Source organism: Aspergillus aculeatus (genome assembly GCF_001890905.1).
Source record: "Aspergillus aculeatus ATCC 16872 unplaced genomic scaffold ASPACscaffold_12, whole genome shotgun sequence".
Classification (NCBI taxonomy): Eukaryota; Fungi; Ascomycota; class Eurotiomycetes; order Eurotiales; family Aspergillaceae; genus Aspergillus; species Aspergillus aculeatus.
In genome coordinates, this window is record NW_017962987.1 from 225,978 (window position 1) to 246,661 (window position 20,684).

Genomic DNA, 20,684 nt, shown 5'->3' on the forward strand with positions numbered 1-20,684 from the left:
AATCGAGGAGAACCGTGGTGATGGTGGGCGAGAAGCGAACTCCACGAATGAAAGCAGTGATCAAGCGTATGATGGGAGAGCGGCCGGTGGTGTGTTGGTATGCGGTGGTAAAAACAGTCGGGGGGGGTGGGTGTAATGAAGAAAGGCGATGGGGGAAGGGAAGAAGCCCTTTGATCCGCAACTGGAGGAGAAACGGACGGCGAGATGTTGAATGACGGCGGGCACGTGATCTGCGCCCTCATTTTCTCGACTGCTGCGACTCCGTAAGTTACCACATTACCAAGTTACCAAGTTACCAGGTTACCAAGTTACCAAGTTACCAAGTTACCGCTCAGGGCTGCAACTGGAACTGCAGCAATTCTTCCCTTTCAGGCTTACTTCCGCGGAACTAGTAACTTCCAGACGCCCAGGGCCCGTACTGCGTTGGTACTGGTACTGGGACTAATACTCAGCCGATACCGATACAGTACCATATGTTACAATCCAAGTGTAACGGGCCGAGAATTCACCCCCTCCTCTCCTCTCGGAGTAACAATACTGTACTTAATGCAGGAGACTCGAGTTGCCTCAACCCATCTACAAAACATGGAGATGAGGACTGCTTCTCTTCAACGATAAGCCGATATTACTACTGAGTTGCTTCCGTCGCCCTTTTCCATGAACTTCTTTTATCAGCTCAAGACACATCTCATACTACACTGTCAGATCATTTCCCCCTCCTATCATGCAGTGGCGAATTTCCTTCAGGAAACCGTTCTTAGATGAGTGAGGGTCATTTATTACAAACAAGTGCCTCCGCACTTTAGTTCGCTAGACACAGAAGAACCGCCACCGTGCATCTCCACAGTGCAACCAGCCTAGAACAATGCCAAATTTTCAGCATGATAAAGAATCTTTTGTTTCCTGAAGTAGTGCTGGCAAAAGCGTTGCTCCAAACACCAGAGACGAAGCCCATTGGCTTCCCATGGGTATATTGAATGACAAAGACAAGAAGAAATGCCACGCAAAAATAGCAACCACATTAAACAATGAGTTCCCACACCCACAATTATCCAGGTCTGTGGGTACGCGAAGGGAAAATATAGCCATTCCTGGGAACAAAACGAACCCCGTAGATCACGAAGATTACGACTGGTAAAATGTGGCTGACGCCTGAACCAGTCGTTGAGCAGAGACATCTGGAATATTATCCTCTAGCGTCTCCATGAGTTCTAATTGCTCCTGGTGGCTGAGCGTTCGTTCTCGCCAGGAGGGGACAGGGTACGCCCCGTTGAAATACTGGGAGTATTGATCGCCGATCGTGTCAGTCCAGTTCATCGGATCCACAGTGGCATCGACATAGGCCAGATGACCTGCACTTGTGGACGCCATGCTGAAGCCGGGATCCCATCCGGGCAGGCCAGGGACAATAGATGGCATATTGTTGTAGGGAGTCGATGGGTCGAATGTCATATCTGCATATGAGGCAGTTCTGTATGAAAGCGGGCTGAAGGAGGCCTGTGAGGAGGATGAGACAAGGGAGGGAGTAAACTGGCTATCCCAAGACGATATGTGGGTTGCTTTCATTGGCTCCACAATCGGCATGATCGAGGACGATCCAGTGGATGGCACGTGGGGATAAGGGAAGGATGGGTCTGCCGAAGGGCCCCGAGAATATGTACCAGGAGAAGTACTCGTGTCGGGAATGGACGAGTTGCCGGCTCGAAGATTGTGTGAAAGGAGAGATGTGGAGGTGCTTGCCGGACTTGCAACAGACGGTGGTGTCGCAACTTCTTGTGAGGATGGGGTCGCATGGTTAGATGGCGAGTGTACCACGAAAGATTCTTGAGTAGCGTAGGCTCTAAGGCAAGCTGCCACCAAGCTCTTGTATAATACCAATGCGGATTCAACTCCAGGCCACCGCTTCGCTGCATGTACGATGACTTCCAATGCTACGTTGAGGTGGCCTTTCACTTCGTCGATCGGGTGTTCTCTCCGGATATCGGGGTAGGAAAGGGACCAGAGTATGGTGTTTAGGGCCATAAAAAGCGACTGTGTAAAGATCCATGTCAAATCAACAGAGCCGGTAGCGACCTGCTCCTTGTGCATGGCGACATTGAAAACGGACGCTTCATAGCATTTGCGCGCAGCGTCAACCGAAGGCTCGGGTACTTGAGGTGATGGTCGATAGAGGAACACAATCATTGTGTTCCGACGACCATGGAACCTAGAAAATGTCAGCCGCAAGGAAGGGACAGGATGATGAATTGAGCTGACCATTTCTCACTGAGACCGCTGCCTCCATCGTTCTTGGGGCAGGTTGCTACCCAGTCGTCGATCTTCCTGATCATCTGCGTGAACCATGGATCCTGGTCGTTGTTCGGTGTGTCGCGCTTGTTGAGATATAGAATGCGTCGGATCTCCGCCTGAAGAAGTCGCATCTTGAAGAAGTGTATTGCTATGCATTTGGGTAAAATGATTCTGGCCCCTGGTCGTATTCCTTCGCGCGTGATGTTGTGATCTTCTACTGGTTCGAAGAATTTGACGTTGATATGATCGTGGCAGACGGAGTAACAGCTGGGTCGTCCTAGACTATGCGAGAGACCATACTCCATGGATATGACGATCCAAAACAGCCTCCTCCGCATGTCTATTTCCAAGGGATCCAGGAGCTTGCCATCCGACGACCTGGTGATAGTCGCTTCATCGGTAAGTCCAAGGTCCTGACATAGCTTCACGGCCATTCCAACAACCCAATAAGCGGCGGTCCTCGTGGGGGTCAACATCGAGTACTGTGCTATTAGCGCCAGGCATTGCAAAGAACGGAGATCCCTTCGTCTGAGTGATGCCTCAAGGTATGGCAGCGCAGCAAGATAATAACTGTCCGCTAACCCGGCATAAACCGGGCTCATTTTTTGCATGCTAATCGCTATCACTATTCGTAATTGAAAATTCTGACACGGGTCGTCAGACCCATTGAAAACCTCTTCAACGTCTTTACGGAATGTTGGTTCGTGTAGCGTGGGTAGCATAGCTTGTGCTAAAGAGCAGGTCAACCAAAGTCCAAGAGGAGTCACGTAGTCGGGTCATACCCTTCACAGAAAAGACATCAATCAAACGGTAGGTTCTGTGCTTGGGGGGTAGTTTGGTTTGAGGTTCTGAGCTAATCATGGGATAAACTTTAGAGGTCGGCTTGGAGCTCTCGGCTGCGAAAGCATGCTTGATCTCCTGTGCGGTCAATTCGGGAACGACATCCTTGATACTCTTCGAGTCTGTATTTTGCTTGGCCATCTCCATGACCAATCGCGTCATGGCGATGCCACTAGATGGCCCCAAGTACCTCGACTCGTCATTCTCCTTGAACCTGATGCGACCGGCTCCCCGCACCATGAGTTCGGCATCTGCGGCATGCTTGAACTCTTTTTCAAGCTCAGCAAGTTCATTCTCGAGCCTGCGAGCTTTTTCGCGAAGCGATACAATGTAGGTCCTCGATATGGTGCATTTACGGGCCGAATCGTAATATACGCACTTCGCATTGCTGCGCTCGCATGGCGCGCATCTCGGTATTCCTGGGTCGCACCTGGATTTCCGCTATTAAAGGAATTAGCGGGGAATTTATGCTATTGCTCTCGAAGGCAAGATAATCGCGCAGAGTAGGGGTGGCGGTTGAGCGGGGGAAAACACGCACTTGTCTGCACCGGGTGCAAGCGGTCAATGTATGCGCGATGCGGCCATCGGGAGTTTGATTGGAAGGCTCCACAGCCGTGGATGGTGCTTCCTTCCATGGGTTGGTAAAGTGAGGGCGAGAATTCGAGGATGATTGCGCCGCCATGTTGGTGTTGGTGGTAGATGCCCCTAAGAATGGGTTGATCCAGAGATCACAATGCTAACCAAGGTGTATCGTATCGTCAATGGGACATGCCATGAAAGTTGCATGTGGCCCCGGGATTATTTTTTCAAGGTAATGATGATTAAAGAGGGGGAAGGAAATAAGGCCAGGACATCAGGCACAGATGTTTTTGAGATAATGATAGGACACCTGACGAGGCAGCACGTTCGACATGTTCAGGGTTCGTACCGACGTGGGCCCAACGGCAAAGGGTAGGTAGGCGGCGGCGATGTACCTGGGGGGGGCCGAGTGTATGAGAAGAGGACGGAAAGCAAGGGGGAACTTGTGCTGAATGTGGAATGTTATGTAAGCCACTATCACGATAAGTCGATAATGGAGTCCATATTGGCGATCATAAGGAAATGAGGGAGAATATGCAGACTAGTTTTCTGGGTGAACAGGTGGGATGGGGCAAATACAGAGGAGTAGGTAGCAGGAGGAGGAGTTGTTGAAGAGGGGATGATGGGGAGGGGGGAATGATGGGAAAGTGGAATAGAGGCGGAACTGAAGTCAATGAAAGGCCTCGGTCGGTCCACCTCCCGCTTGGATCTACGGCACGCTAAGCCAGAGCCCCCCCCCAATTGTCGTAATTTACCCTTCAGAGTTCGGAGGCTCCCAAAGGTTAGGGAGGGACCTAAGGGTGGGGGGTGAGAGTGAAATACGGCGAACCACACTCGCCGCTTATGCAGATGATGATGATTATTGGGGCCTGACGCTCAAGCATTCAATGCAAGGATGTCTGTACATCTGCAGTGACGAATGACAATAGATTATCGACAACTACGCATTACTGTACTTACTCTAATTATGTGCTAGAGCCCAACCAGTCTCTAGGTTAGTGCATATATCAACAGTAGGTCCCGGCAGTCACCAGACGAATTGTAAGCCCTATCCGCAAAGATCTTGAATTGGGCTGTTTCGACTCCAATAGATCGAGAGAGTCTGGGGCAAATTCGAGGCTCAGCGATTGCAAACTGGGAGTCTTTACGCGACTATCCAAACTTACATCCACTATTCTATCGGCATTCTACCCTAAAACAAACTCATCGCAGAGGGTTTCGTGTTATCGATCAGTACCTGAGCCAAATCATTCACCCACTGGGCCTCAGCTTATCTGCTCGAGCTCGGTTGCGAAATAGTCCGATGCCCAAGCCGTCGTTTGTCCTGTCCAGTTCAGTCCAGCCTTGCAGGGAATGCAGCAGGCCGGTTTGTCCAGCATTCCAAGGACACGCCTCTCTTGCTCTGTCCCATAACCCATATGTGCAGTGCAGAGTCCTGTACGTGACACAGGTGTGAGGACATTGAGGCAACCCCTTCCACTCACGGGACTGTATCTTGTCCTTCCTCGCTCGGCTTTTGCACGGAAGAAAGAAGGTGAAATCGAATGAGTAGTAGTCAGTCGGTTGCCACAGTTTGCAACATCACTGGATCCTGGGACACTACTAGAATGGTCAAAGACCACAACGATCCGTTCTTAGCTTGTCCCATGGGTCCACAATTTCACCATGTCCACCAAAGCCCTTCCCAACCGTAATCGGAGGTCTTCCCTTGGTAGAGCTCGCCATCGAGGTGTGGCTAAATTCAGCGCACCAATCGAATTCTTCGCATTCACCCTTTTCTCTTCCAAGCCCGATCATTGTGTACTCGAGTACTCCTTTTGAGATCTCATCCAGAAAATTTTTCATCTTTGGCTTGCGTTCAGATTCGGTTGGCCCTCGTGTTTCGGATAAAGAGATCAGGAGCAGGGATCAGTGAGGATTGCCCTTCCCTCAAGTGGTCAAAGTGCCGAGACGTGTCGCATCGCAAAGATCACTAGTTCCGACCTAACAAGAACCAGGGCTCCTAACTGGTAGGGAAAACCGAAGCTTTTCTCGATTCAAGGTCATGCATGGCAGCATGATCCATGATTCGGACCGTTGGCTCCGTGATGCCGTTATGCAACCTACGGTGGCTGTTTTTGAATCAGCTGAAATGGCATCACCAAAAGTAGCCGAAGGGTTTTCTAGTCAGTCCACCCGTGTACGGTATCATGTATGTATGGTAGTGTGGATGCTCCGGCCGTAGGAAAAGGGTGAAAACGTTTGGATGCGTGGGGGGAGACGGTGGGGCTCGCGACTGGACCAAGAGGGGCGTGAGCAGGAGCCAATTTCACCTAGAGATTATATGTCTGCCAATCATTTCTCAAACAATCTTTCAGCACAGTTATCGCGACATCACTTAGTTACCGAGTAGTACTGAGTACCTTAGTAAGTAGGGTATGAGTAAGTTAACCAGATGGGGAGTCCTTGCTGTAAAACCCAGTGATGAGTAGATTTTCTGTCTGCCATTGTCTGGCCTCAGGCTACTTCTACTCTAGTAGCCATGCGTACACGTATAGTACCTAGTCCTCAAATAGGTAGGAACCTCTGTTCGCCGGCGCGGGCGCGGGCCTTCAGGCTAGTCTAACAATTGACTAGGATCACTGCTAGGATCCTTTAGGCTGGAACTACCCGGTACTAGGCAAGGTACTTCTCTCCCGGCCTCTTGAGTCGTAACTATCCGACCATCTTCCCACTTTTCCACTTTTCGCGAGTACACTGCTCTTTCTCTACTGGCAACTATTAGAAAATGGCTACAAAAGAAAGGAATACTGGAAGCACTTACTTGCAGGCACTTTACCTCATTATTCTTGATATTTATAGCAAGTTTGTCGCACTCACCGTTCGGCCACCGCACATCTAGTCAATCCGGGCCAAATTTAAATTAATATAATAGCCGATAGATATTCCTCGCTTCGAGGAGTTACCCGCTCCATACAACAAAGCATGATCTTCAGCTGCAGTCTAGGCAGGATACCCCCCTTACCAGTAATTCCCTCCCGCGTGAAGCTGATCAATGCAGTGAGATCATGGTGGATATATATTTAAGCACGGTACCCCGTACGTACATGTTACCTAGTAGACAGCCTTAGGGATTCTAGAACATAATGTCTTCTGCGACCGTGATTTGTGCTGAAGCGCTTGACTGTGGTAAGAGGATTAGAAGGAGTAAAAGATTTGCTGGTGCCTAGTGCTGGAAAGGAACAACAGTATTATGATATTGTTGTACTCAATAATTCGGCAGGCAGGAAGACTGTATACCCAGTAGCTCTGCTATACTGCCAACAGCTTAACTGTAGTTGGTCCAGACTCGAGAAAAGACCGGAGGGGGTGACGTGACGTCAGGGTGATGCGGACCGCCGAACTCCAGTGGAGCCCCCCCAATCTGATAAACTGGAATTCTACCTTGTCGACTCAAACCACACCTGTACGAGTCCACTGCTGCAGTACAGTACGACCTACGGAGTACATCGACTCCTTCACGATTTGCAAGTCTAGTCTAGATACATACAGCTCTCAGCCTTATGGCGCTCCCCCACTCTCGACTTAGGTCTTACACAATCATTGGGATCCATAACCTTCATTTGACTCAATGCCTCTGCTATGTCTCTCTTGGTGGTACCTTCACTGATCAGGGAGGTAAACCCGGTGAAGTAGCTTCAAGTAGATTGCAAAAGGAACAAGAAATCTCAAGTTTTTTAAGTTAAATCAATGGATGCATCGGGTCAAGTCGACGAGTAACCTTGTCAAAGCATAACTACTTAGTACTCCCGGCGGAGCATGTGATGCCAAGCTTCCCGGGGTCTTCAACCAACTGAACTCGAATAGCACGGATTGCTTCCTGCTTGCTTGCTGGAAGATGGTTTGTCCCGCTCGACATCACGATGGCTCTCACCCACGTATCAACGAGGTGCTGGCGTCGATCGCGGTCGTGGATAGGTAGAAGCTTCCCGTCTGCCGCTTCTCTTCCCCGTCCCTGCTGTAGAGTTTGTTTCCTTCCTCCAACTGGCCAGCCAGCACTGGCTGATGACCTCATCCACTTGAGGTTGACGACGACTGGCGGCGAAGGCGATGATGATGATGATAATGATGATGATGATGAATGATGCTGTGGTTTGGGCCTTTGTCGCACCACCACCACCACCAACACCACACCTTCTTCACCTCAATGGCGCTCAGGAACCGGTCCAGCACCTGTCACTAACGACACCGTGACGTCAAACCACCTTTCCCTCCCTTTTCCCCTTCTCTCCCCAAATGCAGCCACGATTTTGCACACCTTCCGTGGGCGGTGATCTGCATCCGGCGAAGGTATTTATTCTTCGCTTTCGCTGTGTTCTTCTACGCTTCTTCACTAGATATTATTTTCGCCTTTCCTGTTCATACCTGGAATAATATTACTATTAATACCTGATACCCAATACCCCCCCAATACCCCCCCAATACCCCCCAATATCCAATTACCCTATCTCATACCCGTGCAGCTATACACATTCCGATCTCAATCCTAGTTCACAGGTTGCGTCCTTCATTCCGACGATACCCCAGCGACGCGACCCTTTCCTCCCTTGGCTACTGCTATTGACTCCTTCGCCATCGGCTCCACGGGAATCGCTTATCATCCCCGGGATTTCAACTCTATCGCCCTTTGCGATCGATCTTTGTTTCTTAACAGCCACTTCACTTGAGCTCCTTGGCAAGACGCCAATTCATAGGCGATCATTGGTCCCTTTGGGCTTCCATTCCACTCACGTTGTATCGTCTCGCTAGCTAGCGCAGAAAGTTAGTTATCATGTCTTCCAAGGCAGCGGTTAACCACCCCATGAACACGAAGCAGAAGGAGCAGGTAAGCAAATTTGCTGTCATTGGTGGAGGAACTGCAATGCTGACCAGCATGTGATGCTAGGACATCAACCAAAAGCTGCAGCTCTTTGGTATCTATCAAGCGTTCAAGAATGGCAAGCTCCCATCGGTGAGTATCCGCTCCTCCGGCCCCTGAGTGATGACGCGAACTCATAAGCTCTCTCATTATAGAACAAGCAATGTGACGTTGCCTTGAACACCGCCCTCCAGCACAAGGCTCTCTCTTCCCCGTCGAAAGAACTCTCCACTGAGGGACAAGGCCTTGTCCAAGATCTCCGTGATGTTATCAACAACGCCAAGAAGCTCATGCTGAGCAAGAACGACGGTCAGCTGCTTCAAGAATTCCTCTGGGAGGCTCAGAACATCTCTGCGGAGGATACAGAGAAGCCGGGTGTGCCTGTGACCAAGGATGCGGCGCAGCAGGATGCTCAGGAGTCCATCGAGGGATTGAAGACCTTGGGAAGACTGCTGATCACTAATGGAGAATTCAGAAAGCTTCGTACGTGAATCATCCAAAAGATTGTGCAAAACAACACCTTGACTAACAACCATTTGCAGTCAATGATGCTATGATCCTGGCCCGCGATATGGCTGGCGATGTGTCCCAAAAAGCTTCCGACCGGCTGAGGCCATCGCAGGACCAACTTGCTCAGATCGACGAGCCCGCCGAGGAGAATGTGTGGCATGAGCAACCGGACTTCTCGCAGCAAAAGGAACAGTTCAAGTCCCGCTTCAAGAAAAATAAGGAAGAGGTAAAGTTTTCTCTAGTGTTGAATGCTATAACAACTCACACGTCATTAGGGCAAGCAAGACGTGACAGATACAGCCGCCCAGGCCGCGACCGGCGGACAGCAGCCCCAGAGGGTCTCAGATGTCGATCCTCGTGCTGGTGCGACCGCCGGAGCACAGAGAGCTCAGGAACTGGTCTCAGACAATGTTCCCGAGGAACAGAAGGACCGGGCTCGTGAGTACCGTGAAAGAACCAAGAACTATTTGTCAGAGAAGATGCCTCAAGAGCGCCGTGACCAGGCCATCTGGCGATTGAAGAAGATGGTCATTGAAATCCAAGGCCATTCTGACTGTAAGTCATTGGGAAATCCATGTGAACACCTTTTGACCTAAAACTAACCTTGAGATTGTTTATAGACCAGCAGGCTATTCGGACTTTGCTTTCGATGGCTGAGAAGTATGGTAGTCACACCCGTAACCTTTCTCAGCAGGGTGCTGGGTCAGTCCAGGGCTTCCGAAGTGGTGATAAGATCCAGAAAATGGAAACAAACCTGAGGGTAGGTCATCCCAGGCCGGATGTCTGCGTACAATCACTAACATGACATATAGACTCTGCTTGAGCGCTTCGCCAACAGCACTTCTCTTGACAACCTCTTCGACTCCCTCGACAACATTTACCGAGATGCGGACAGAGACCCCGAACTGAAGGGATGGTTCCGCAACATGGACACATTCATTAGGTATGTACAGACCTTGGCCAACACAGGAGCTCGCTAACGATTGATCCAGAAAAACTCTGACCGAGCAGGGTTACATTATGGAAGATGACTGCACCCGTCAGTGGAACCAGTTGAATGATCACGGACGATACCTACTGCGTGACCGCTACAAGGACCACACAGATCGCATCTTGGATGAGATCAAGTTCATTGGTGATCAATTCAATCAAGATCCCCAAAACCGGGCATTCAGAAGCTCCTTGGAGAAGCTTTTCGAAGACCTTGGTCGGGACTCGAGCGGCAATGTGGCCTTCAAGAAGCATCTTCTCAAGGACATTCGGGATGTCATCCTCCCTGCTGCCTTTGAGAACGTGCGTTACGTCCCGGTTCCACGGATCGAAGTGTCTGACCCCTCAGCTGATGTGGTTGTGGAAAACCTTGTCATTGAGAGCGACAACTTGATGCCAAACGTGGTCGAATTCGGCAGCGACAACTACTTCCGCTGGGGACGCAAGAAGATTAGCAGCAAGAGAGACAACAAGATCATGATCTCTGTCTCGGGGATCCAAGCCGATCTCAGGGATGTCAGCTACTATATCAACCGGAAGCAGGGATTCCCAGCAATCACTGACACCGGTATCATGGACATTTTCTTGGGCGGTGAAGGTTTCGGGTTCAAGATCGCGGCCTCTACTGCCCAAAAGGAGGATAGTCAGCACTATATCAAGCTGGACAAGGTGTCCGTCAAGATTGACTCTTTCAACGTGAAGCTGAAGAAGTCGAAGCACAAGGCACTTTTCACCATCTTCAAGCCTCTGCTCTTCCGTGTCGTCCGCCCGACACTACAGAAGGTCATTGAACAGCAGATTCGGGATGCGTTCGCCAAGGGTGATGCCCTTGCGTACGAAATCCAATCTCGGGTCAACGAGGCTAAGGAGGCCAGCCGCGAGGACCCCGCCAACGCCCCCAATATCTATTCCCGCTACCTGGATGCTTTCCGTGCCCGTGGCGAAGAGAAGGCTCGCAAGGCTCAGGCCCAGGCCCAGGCTGCGGCCCAGCGTGGTACCAAGGTCCAGACCGCTACTACTCTTCACGATTCCATCTTCCCCGACATCAAGCTTCCTGGTGGTATCTCCACCAAGGCTACGGAGTACAAGGAGTTGGCCATGAAGGGTGAACGCTGGGAGTCCCCTGTCTTCAGCATTGGCAGTGCGTCCGAGTCTACCGATATTCCCAAACCGGCAAGCATCTCCCGCAAGCGCCGCTCCCCTCTTGAGCAGGGCCCAACCACTGGGGCAGGCACCAATGGCTCTGCGGCTCTCGCTGACGGAAAGCCGACCACCGGAGGCGTGGCAGCTCTCGATGGCCGGGCAGTCAATGGCTCTCACGCCCTGGGCACCAACGGCTACAGTAACGGTCACACCAACGGGCACGCCAATGGCCACACTAACGGTCACACTAACGGCTACACTGCCGGCACGAACGGCTATTCCAATGGCCACTCCAAGCCCTATGACCATGTGGCCGCCTCCCGCGGCTTCTCCGACGAAGTCAACCAAGCGTTCGGCAATGGCCACACTAACTTGACTGCCAATGGCCGTCCCACTGTCCCTGGTGCTCAGACCGCATTCAACCCCCAGACCGCTTAAGCCACGCCTGAAGGACTGGACCCAAGACAATTCGCAAAACAATGACGGCTGCTGGGTTTCCTTCAAAAAAACCAAAGTAAACGAAGCTCGGTTTACCACGCTAATCAGCTCTTTTCTTATGTCTTGTTCTCTATTTCCTGTTTACTGATACCGATACCTGTTTGTCAGTACTGCGTACTGGGATTTCTTTGGTTCTAATGTGTCCCACTCTTTTCTCTCCACTTCCATACCACGTGTATTAATGATTGTTTATGCCGGTTGATTCCCTGCTCTGGTCTGTGATTATGTTGTGAGATATCTCAGTAGTTAATGATTAATCCATTGTATCTGTGATGTCATTCTATTCTACTTGCCTTCCAAGTGTAGAAGGTTCCGCCCAAAATATCCTACCAAGAATAGTAATATGTCCAATGATGCACAATTACAGTACACCCACTCCTGCATCCGCCTCTTCACTTTAAATTCTTAGTGAACTGAATTGAAATCACAAGCCCAGAATGGCATTGAACAACTTTATCTCTCCTATCCCCCATCCCTTTCTATCTTCTATTTACCCATACCGTATCCGATCATAACCATTAAAGAAAAGAGAATTTTAAGCCAAGGACGAAAGTAGAAAGCAACAACAATTTTACATCTGCTCAAAGTACTTTTCCCAGCCCAGCTCCTGCAGTTTCGTACCCTTCAGCTCCATGTTCTCGGCGCGAGCACTCTCGGCGTAGGCCTCGACCTTCTTCTGGATGGCCGGGTCAAAGGCACCGAGGATACGAGCGGCCAGCAGAGCCGCGTTGATGCTGTTGTTGATGCCGACGGTGGCGACAGGGACGCCTATTGTATGGTCGTGTTAGCCGGGGTGATGCATCAAGTGAAAGTGATGGTGAGGGACGGTATGCGGGGGGTTTTGGGGAAAGATATGTTGTTGTTGTTTATGCGTGTAAATAGGCAAAGGGTTTATTTGGGGTAGTTTACCTCGAGGCATTTGCACAATGCTATACAGACTGTCGACACCATCCAGCGAGCTACCCTTCACGGGTACGCCGATGACAGGGAGGGCGGTGTGCGCGGCCGCCATGCCGGGGAGGTGGGCGGCGCCACCGGCGGCGGCGATGATGACCTTGATTCCGCGGGCCGCGGCGCCGGCGGAGTACTCGGCCATGAAGGTGGGGGTGCGGTGGGCGGAGGTGATGTCGACGGCGGGCTCGATACCGAAGTAGTCGCGCAGGAGCTTGAGGCCGGGGACCAGGGTCTTGAGGTCACTGTCGGAGCCCATGATCACGGCGACCGAGGGGGCGGGCTTGGAGGGCCCGGAGGAGGACTGCGGCTTGGTCTTGACGTCGCTGCGCTGGGCGCGGATCTGGTCGACGACCTCGATGAGCGGCTGGATGTGGGTCTCGGCTTCGTGCATGGTGGCGGCGGTCACAGTGATGTGGCCCATCTTGCGGCCGGGTTTGGCGGCGCCCTTGCTGTAGAGATGGATGCTGGCGTTGGGGATGGAGAGGGCGTGCTCGGCGGCGGTGAGGTGGGTATCCGAAGCGGCGCCGCCGATGATGTTGAGCATGATGGAGGGCTGGCGGAGCTCGAGGCTCTTGGGAGGAATGGGGAGGTCGAGGATCGCGCGCAGATGGGCTTCGAATTGCGACATGGCGCATCCTTCGATGGTGTAGTGACCCGAGTTGTGGATCCGGCTGGCAATCTCGCACAGGAGAAGGCTGTCATCCTCCAAGAGGAACATCTCGACACCGAAGGCACCCTTGCCGTCGAACGCGGCGACGGCCTTGCGGGCCAGTTCTTGGGCCTTCTGGTTGATCGCATCGGAGACGTTGCGGGCGGGGGCGTACACGAGCTTGCAAACCGAGTCTTCTTGGACGGTTTCAACGGTGGGGTAGGAGAGGACGGTGTCCTTGGTCTTGACAACCATGACGGCAAGTTCCTATACAATGGCTAGTCGTTAGAACCATATACTTCGTGGTATGTGTGACGGCCTGAAGGGGGGGCGCCGAGGACGAACCATCTTGAAATAAGCCCATTTCTCGGCATACAAGGGCCGGCCCTTGAGAGCTTCCAGAGCTTCGGGGATATCCTCTTTCGTGCGCACATGGAAGTTTCCTGGTTGCCATCAACCTCGTCAGTGATCCTGCACCAGAAGGCGTTGGCAGAGAAAGTATGACTCACCGCGTCCATCATAAGCCATAGTCTTTGACTTGAGCATCATAGGATAACCCAACTGCTCACCCACCTTAGCCAGTTCCTCCGGTGTGTTCTCGGTAAGCTCGCGGTGGTCAGCCATGGGGATGCCGTATTGTCTGAGGTGCTCCTTCTGGTCGAACTTGTTCTGAATCGTGCGGATTGCCTGCCAGCTGGGCTCAATCTTGACCTGGGAAGCGATCTCCTCGAGAGCGTAGGTATCGACATGTTCGATCTCAGCGGTGATCACGTCGCAGGACTTGGCCAATTCGCGGACGGCTTCGCGCTCCTTGAACGAGCCGGTAACGTGGTCGTCGTGGGAGCTGATCTGCTTGGCCGGGGAGTTCTCCGCATCGAGGACATTGCATTGAATATTGAGTCGGTTGGCGGCCTCGACCATCATACGGCCCAATTGGCCTCCACCAAGAATTCCGACCTTCGGGGAGTTCCACATATTGCTGGCTGGACTTTGTTGGACCGACGAAATGCACGACGGAGCAGATTAAAAAATAGTTGACGGGGAAGCGACGAGCGAAGGCCGAAAACGGAGAGGATCTGGGGAAGGAGAAATTGAGCCCCTCAGTCACGTGGGGTTCCGATAAGCGGCTGTCGGGGCCAATCACAGTGGGTGGTTGCCGAGGAGCCGCTCTTCCTCCCCGCGCGCGCGCGTCACGAGCCGTCGATTAATCAATTAATCAATCACTCAATCTATCAATCAAACAATTGCATCACATTGCTTTCCTCCGGCCTTCTATTTCTTGCTTACCATTCTCCTGCCTTCTCAAACAGAGACAGAAGTTATTGTCGTGATTATGTCGCTTGGTAAGTCTCCGCGCTGTAGCCCAGTCTTCAGTCATCCCTTCGCAAGCTATTCTAGCTCAAGTCCGCTTCCTTACACAACTTGGATCACCTCTTGCTCACTCAGCGCGCATGTCAGACGAAGAGAGCCTCGAGACAGCCGCCAATGGCGGTGCTATAGACCCGTATGTTGCCTATCTGCTTGGTTCGTCCATCCGACGCTGACATTGCTCCCGCCAGCTCGAAATGGCCGAACATTGTCGAACCGCTTCTTGAGCGACTCCAACATGTGCGCAAGCCCCAAGATACCACACGCGCGTCTAGATCACCGAGTCACTGACAAGCATCCGGTCCAACAAGAACGTCTACAATGCGTTCCCCATGCCCCGAGTGCCCGCTGCACCAGCGCAACCGCCCACTCTCCCCTCCGCCGCCACCATCCTAGCACAAGATCCCACCCCTACAACAAACAACAGCACCGACAGCACCGGCAGCACCAGCGCCGACACGAGCAATCCCCCCAACCTTCAAACCCCACCGCGACCAACAGCCACCTCCCCAACCACAACGCCTCTATCCAGTAGCGAACGCATCCCGGACTCCCAGCCAGGCCCATCATCAACATCCTCCACCAACGCAACCACCCTCCCGGCGCCCCTCGACCATCTCCTGACAGCCATCTCCACCAATATCCGCACGCTCTTCCCCTCCAAACCGCCCCACACCATCCAGCGCCTCGCGGAGCTCATCCTCCGTCCCACGGCGCACTACCGCACCCTCCCGGCGTACCTCCGCGCCGTCGACCGCGTCATCTCCGTCACCAGTCCCGCGGATATCTTCCCCTTTCAGACCACCACCGGCACCCAACAACCAGTGCTGTCTCACCACCAACAGCCCAACGGCACCCTTAACGGCAGCGCGACGGCGGCGGCGGCGGCGGCGGCGGCGGCGGCCGAACCGAGCTTCATGTTCTCCGTCGACAACGCCCTGGGCAGCGACGAGTCGCTCGGCGGGGCGCTACTCACCCCGATCCCGTGGTTGCACAACGCTGCGTCGTCTCCCGACGGGGAAGGCGACCAAGAAGCCGCGGGTGGCGACGTTGTAGGTGTTATCGGGCAGAGTGAGACTGGGTTTGCGGCAGCGGCGGAGACCACTACAACCGGCTCAGGGGGTGGTGTTGGTGGTGGTGGTGGTGGTGGTGGAGGAGGAGAGCCTACGACTGCCACGATGACGGGAGAGATCGATCCTGAGAACGAGGTGATGGGCGGGATGGAGTCGATGCCCACCGAGCCGGTCGTGGAGGACGTTCCGCATGCGCGGGGTCCGCCTGTCGTCGGGGTCGAGGATTTGGGTTTACAGGACGGGAAGGGAGTGGAGATGACTCTCGATGGCGCGGCGGAGAGCGGCCAGCAGCAACAGCAGCAGCAGCAGCAGCAGGACCAAACTCAAGAGGAGAGCCAGGAGTCGGCTGCGGGACTGCAGGGTGGCCCGCAGCAGCAGGAACAACAGTCAAGTCAGGGAGGGGGCCAGGCTCAGGAAGGTAATGCTAAGCCTGGTACAGATGGCGATGGAGACATTGCGCTGGAGGATGCGAAGGCGGAAGAAATGTCTGCGACAAGCGAAAAGGACCACCACCAGCAGCAGCAGCAGCAGCAGCAGCAGCAGTAGTAGCAAGGTTGAGAGGAGCTGTGGGCAATAGCGGAAGCCGATCGGCGTCTCTATCTGTGAGAAAATTCAAACTATGATTTAGCATTGCCTGCATATTTATGAACCTACATTGATGATGAGCGAGGCTCTCGAATGTGATTCGGTAGTTTCGCTACGAGGCATGCACTTGGCTTACAGGTTCGAATGTGGAGCCTGGAGGTCCTTTGCGTCCTTCCGATAAGTGCCACGACAGGGAAGATACAGGGGAATGCAGTAATCAAGGAACTTCAATTTTCATGTTGAAGGATTATCATCTAATTGTTGCGGTATAAGATTTATAGGCCGTCGGAAAGAAGGCTTTCTAGCTGAGATTGGGAGAAGAAAGTGAAAAGAAAACCACACAACACCAAGATAGCACCATTCGCTGTCCAAGAAACCAAGAAAAGAACAAAACAAAGAAAATCAAATCAGATCATTAGAGGGTCGTGACATGCAGAGAGATATGCAATATATGGCCAAATTGCCAATGCTCAGCTCATAGACAACCAGTGACAAGACAATCATTATATACCCAGAAAAATTGTGCGTCTAACACAGGAGGACTCAGGCTGGTTCCACCGTTTGGAGAGGAACGTAGCGGCCCTCGTCCAAGTCGGAGCCTCGGGCTCTCTTGCCCGTGACAAAGGACCAAACCTCGGCGCCAGTGTTGCGAATCCAGTGGGATGATGATCGGCCACCGGAGGAGGAGGAGGAGCCGGTGACCGAGAGAGTTGCGGCCCACCAGCTCTTCTGCGAAGACTTGAAGTCGGTGTTCGCTTCTGAAATCTCCTTGAGAAGCTTGTCAGCGTCCATCCATTTGGGACGGCGCCAGAGTTTGAGGAGAAGACTGCTAACGACAACTGAGACACTGGAGGCAGCCATGGCGGCACCGGCGGCCATAGGGGGCAGCATGAACCCGAAGGGAAGGAAGATGCCCATGGCAAAAGGCAGTCCAATGACGTTGTAGAGACATGCCCACATCAGGTTTAGCTTGATTCGGTTGAACACCGACCGGGATAGATACAAGCTTGCTGGCACAGACAGCAGGTCATCGGGCCGCATGAGAACGATGTCGGCTGCTTCCATGGCAACATCGGTTCCAGAGGCAAGCGCAATACCGACAGACGCAGTAGCCAGGGCGGGAGAATCGTTGATGCCATCACCAACCATAGCAACTCGATCGCCGGCCTCTTGCAGCGAAGCGACAATAGCTTGCTTGTCCGAAGGGGACACGGAAGCGTGGACTGCATCGGTCGAAATGCCGACAGCTGCAGCGATCGAAATGGCAGTTGCATGGGTGTCACCCGTGATAAGGGATGTCATGATGCCCATGCGATGCAAAGCCGCAACTGCTGCCGGAGCGCTGCTTTTCACAGTATCCCGAAGCGAGATGGTACCGGCATACTGGCTATCAATGGCGACGTGGATCTGGGTGATACCGGCAGGAGCTTTGGCGTTGATACTTTCCATATCATCTGAGGATTGGGGCTCGGCAGATTCTGGGATTGCGACGTCTCTGGATCGCAGAAAAGTAGCATTACCCACCAGAACGCGGTATCGGATGCGCTCGGCACTAGAGGCTGGTTCGACCAGTGCAGAGATACCTTTTCCGACAACGGCTTCGACGTCACCCAAGCTTCCTGGAAGACCGCCATCTCCGGGATTACCTGACTCAGTCTGAGCGGCGGCAAAGATGGCTCTTCCAATAGGGTGTTCGCTGCTCATCTCCGCAAGACCAACAATAAGCCACCATAATCGACGCCGCCAGTCGTTCGCAGTCCACTGGGACTCAATTCTGGTTTCTGCAACGCTCATCTTCCCGGTTGTCAAGGTCCCCGTTTTATCGAAAACCACATGGGTGATCTTTGTAGCGGCTTCGAGAACAGCACCACCCTTGACGAGAATACCCTGCTGCGCACCTACACCTGTTCCAACCATGACGGCAGTGGGCGTGCTCAAACCCAGGGCACAAGGACAGGCGAAAACAATCACGGAAATGCAGAGCTTCAGACAGACCATGACTTTGCCCCCATTGCTTTCTGCCAAGAAAACCTTGGGTGGATGGGGCAGAATATGGCTCATAAACATCCAGCCGAAGAAGGTGACCAGGCCAAGACTGATGATAGCTGGCACGAAATACCCGGCTACCACATCGGCCATACGTTGAATGGGAGCTCGACTCGTTTGGGCATCCTGGACCAGTTTGACGATTTGACTAAGCTGAGTATCTTTACCTGCGCGTGTGACCTTGAAGTCCATCGAGCTTGTCCCGTTGACTGTTCCAGCAATAACAACACTGCCCTTGGATTTGTGGATAGGAAGGGCTTCACCCGTGATCATACTTTCATCGACATAGCTTTCGCCGCGAATGACGATACCATCTGCCGAGACTTTATCTCCGGGGTGGAGCATCACGATGTCCCCAACTTCGATGAGCTCAGTGGGGATCAGTTTTTGCCCAGGGCCCGAGGTCTCATGTGCTGCAGGAGCCGAGTGTCTGTCCTCCGATGGTGAGGTCTTAGTATCCCACTGCTCAGCCATTTTCTCTGCCGCGATAGGGTCATCGTAGATAGTAGTCATTGAAGGCGCCAAGGACATGAGTCGCGAAAGTGCAGCCGAAGTTTGACCTTTAGCTCTGTTCTCCAACCATCTTCCCAGCGTGATAAATGTGATAAGCATCGTGCTTGTATCAAAGACCGTGCTAGGCCTCGAGTGACCACCCGAAAACATCGCGACGATCATGGTGAAAAGGCTGTAGAAAAATGCCGCGGATGTACCCAGCATGACCAGAACATCCATGGTCGGCGACCGATGTTTCAGAGACTTATAGCTGGCCACATAAAAGCGCTTTCCAATGCCAAACTGAACAGGGATAGTAAGTAAAAGGCAAGCGACGTCACCCAAGTAGAGACCGCAAAAGAGCGGGACACGGCCGAAATCAAGCGCGGGAAGGTACATGGGTAGAATCATGTTGATGAGAAAGACCGGCACGGCGAATGAGGCGGAGAAGAGGAACGCGCGTTTCCACTCCTGAACCTCCTTGGTTTTCGAGAGCGAATCGAGTTGCGCATTCGTGTCATCTGACTGCAACACCAAGGCATTGTATCCAGCTGCCTCGATAGCTTCGACGATCGATCGGACACCGAGCATGGAGGAATCGAAGGATACTTTGATTCGGGAGGTACTCATGTCCACGGAGGCCGAAGACACGCCAGGCTTTTGGAGGAGGTCATCCTCCAAGCACGTTGCCGAGGCAGCATCGCGCACACCGTGAAGACTGAGGGTAACTTGGCCGAGACCCTTCGACGAGAGGTTTTGCGCTTCGGAAGATACTAGAGCTGTATCGAAACCCGCATCGTCGATAGTATTGAGAATCTTCTGAACTGGTAGAACAGACGGGTCGTGAACAAGAATCGCTCGTTCCGCAAGTAAACTGATGTTGAACTGCACCAATCCATCCACTCCGCTGAACGCATTTTGTATGCTCGCGGTGCATGCACCGCATGTCATGCCGTCTATAGATACCGTGGTGACCATCAAAGAGGATGTTGACCCCGTCAAGTCCTGTAGAGATTGAGAGCTATCCTGAGCCGTGGAGGTTTCCAGCACCTTTGCACCAAAGCCACGATCCTCAATCAGCTCCGCGATTTGATCCGGGGTGATGACCGAGGCATCGTGTTCGACGACGGCGCGCTCTGAGAGTAGAGACACGCTGACTGATCGGACGCCCGATGCCTCGTTCAACCCTCCTTCAACCGCGGAGGTGCAAGCGCCACAGGTCATGCCTTCCACTGCCAGTGTGGTGATCGATATGGAGGATTTCGCCGTGTTTTCGGTCGGTAGGGATGAGCTGTCCGTGGAGATGACCTTGGCGTCAAAACCGCTATCGTCGATAATTTCGGCGACCTTCTCCGGTGGGAGCAAGCTCGGATCGTGGTGCACAACGGCGCGGCCCATCATCAAGCTCACGGTCACCTCGCCGGCGCCCTCAACTCCCTTGAAGGCCCCTTCGACAGCGGAGGTGCAGGCGCCACACGTCATACCCTCCACACTAACCGTAGTGGTAGCCATATGAGCGGGCGATCGATCGTTGAGATAGCCATGGTCTCCGGTGCGGAGCAAAGCGGTTGATGAGGCCGCCATGTCGCACGGATTTGGTGGTTGGTGGTGACAACCAGGCGAAGAAAGATTATCGGCCGGCGGCAGTGTTATCGCATAAGAACGTGGTTTGGATGGGAGGGGGGATGCTGACGGAGCGGGCGTTTGGGTGGGTAATATATGAATGATTAGCTAGCAGTAACGGAGGGAACCGCAGGTTGTCATGCAAGGA

General features: G+C 53.0%; 5 protein-coding genes across 5 annotated transcripts; 2 read left to right on the plus strand and 3 right to left on the minus strand.

Annotated features, from left to right (window-relative positions):
* Positions 1-718: 718 nt before the first annotated feature.
* Positions 719-3,098, minus strand: ASPACDRAFT_79992 (putative C6 transcription factor). Its single transcript, XM_020205535.1, has 3 exons — positions 3,072-3,098; positions 2,257-3,019; positions 719-2,206 (listed from the first exon to the last, which is right to left on the minus strand). The coding sequence occupies exons 2-3, from the start codon at positions 3,009-3,011 to the stop codon at positions 1,126-1,128; spliced, it is 1,836 nt and encodes a 611-aa protein (XP_020054199.1). The 5' UTR covers positions 3,012-3,019; positions 3,072-3,098; the 3' UTR covers positions 719-1,125.
* A 5,075-nt stretch (positions 3,099-8,173) lies between these two features.
* Positions 8,174-11,976, plus strand: ASPACDRAFT_79993 (uncharacterized protein). Its single transcript, XM_020205536.1, has 8 exons — positions 8,174-8,572; positions 8,633-8,698; positions 8,761-9,088; positions 9,148-9,341; positions 9,391-9,670; positions 9,736-9,875; positions 9,928-10,058; positions 10,108-11,976. The coding sequence occupies exons 1-8, from the start codon at positions 8,519-8,521 to the stop codon at positions 11,684-11,686; spliced, it is 2,772 nt and encodes a 923-aa protein (XP_020054200.1). The 5' UTR covers positions 8,174-8,518; the 3' UTR covers positions 11,687-11,976.
* Positions 11,977-12,115: 139 nt separating this feature from the next.
* Positions 12,116-14,434, minus strand: ASPACDRAFT_122559 (phosphoribosylaminoimidazole carboxylase ADE2). Its single transcript, XM_020196548.1, has 4 exons — positions 13,859-14,434; positions 13,695-13,792; positions 12,656-13,616; positions 12,116-12,514 (listed from the first exon to the last, which is right to left on the minus strand). The coding sequence occupies exons 1-4, from the start codon at positions 14,322-14,324 to the stop codon at positions 12,318-12,320; spliced, it is 1,722 nt and encodes a 573-aa protein (XP_020054201.1). The 5' UTR covers positions 14,325-14,434; the 3' UTR covers positions 12,116-12,317.
* Positions 14,435-14,800: 366 nt separating this feature from the next.
* Positions 14,801-16,336, plus strand: ASPACDRAFT_45162 (uncharacterized protein; the record flags this gene model as incomplete). Its single annotated transcript, XM_020201563.1, has 3 exons — positions 14,801-14,853; positions 14,909-14,957; positions 15,029-16,336. The coding sequence occupies 3 exons, from the start codon at positions 14,801-14,803 to the stop codon at positions 16,334-16,336; spliced, it is 1,410 nt and encodes a 469-aa protein (XP_020054202.1).
* Positions 16,337-16,641: 305 nt separating this feature from the next.
* Positions 16,642-20,557, minus strand: ctpA (Cu(2+)-transporting P-type ATPase CCC2). The gene has a single exon (XM_020205537.1). It carries the CDS (start codon positions 20,495-20,497, stop codon positions 16,919-16,921), a length of 3,579 nt encoding a protein of 1,192 aa, XP_020054203.1. The 5' UTR covers positions 20,498-20,557; the 3' UTR covers positions 16,642-16,918.
* Positions 20,558-20,684: the final 127 nt, after the last annotated feature.

Coding starts and splice junctions, on each gene's coding strand:
- ASPACDRAFT_122559 (XM_020196548.1), bottom strand. CDS start 14,324: ATGTGGAACTCCCCGAAGGTCGGAATTCTTGGTGGAGGCCAATTGGGC. Junction 13,793..13,858: donor TATGGCTTATGATGGACGCG/GTGAGTCATACT, acceptor GATGGCAACCAG/GAAACTTCCATGTGCGCACG. Junction 12,515..12,655: donor CATTGTGCAAATGCCTCGAG/GTAAACTACCCC, acceptor ACCATACAATAG/GCGTCCCTGTCGCCACCGTC.
- ASPACDRAFT_79993 (XM_020205536.1), top strand. CDS start 8,519: ATGTCTTCCAAGGCAGCGGTTAACCACCCCATGAACACGAAGCAGAAG. Junction 9,089..9,147: donor TGGAGAATTCAGAAAGCTTC/GTACGTGAATCA, acceptor AACCATTTGCAG/TCAATGATGCTATGATCCTG. Junction 10,059..10,107: donor AACATGGACACATTCATTAG/GTATGTACAGAC, acceptor CGATTGATCCAG/AAAAACTCTGACCGAGCAGG.
- ctpA (XM_020205537.1), bottom strand. CDS start 20,497: ATGGCGGCCTCATCAACCGCTTTGCTCCGCACCGGAGACCATGGCTAT.
- ASPACDRAFT_79992 (XM_020205535.1), bottom strand. CDS start 3,011: ATGCTACCCACGCTACACGAACCAACATTCCGTAAAGACGTTGAAGAG. Junction 2,207..2,256: donor AGCGGTCTCAGTGAGAAATG/GTCAGCTCAATT, acceptor GACATTTTCTAG/GTTCCATGGTCGTCGGAACA.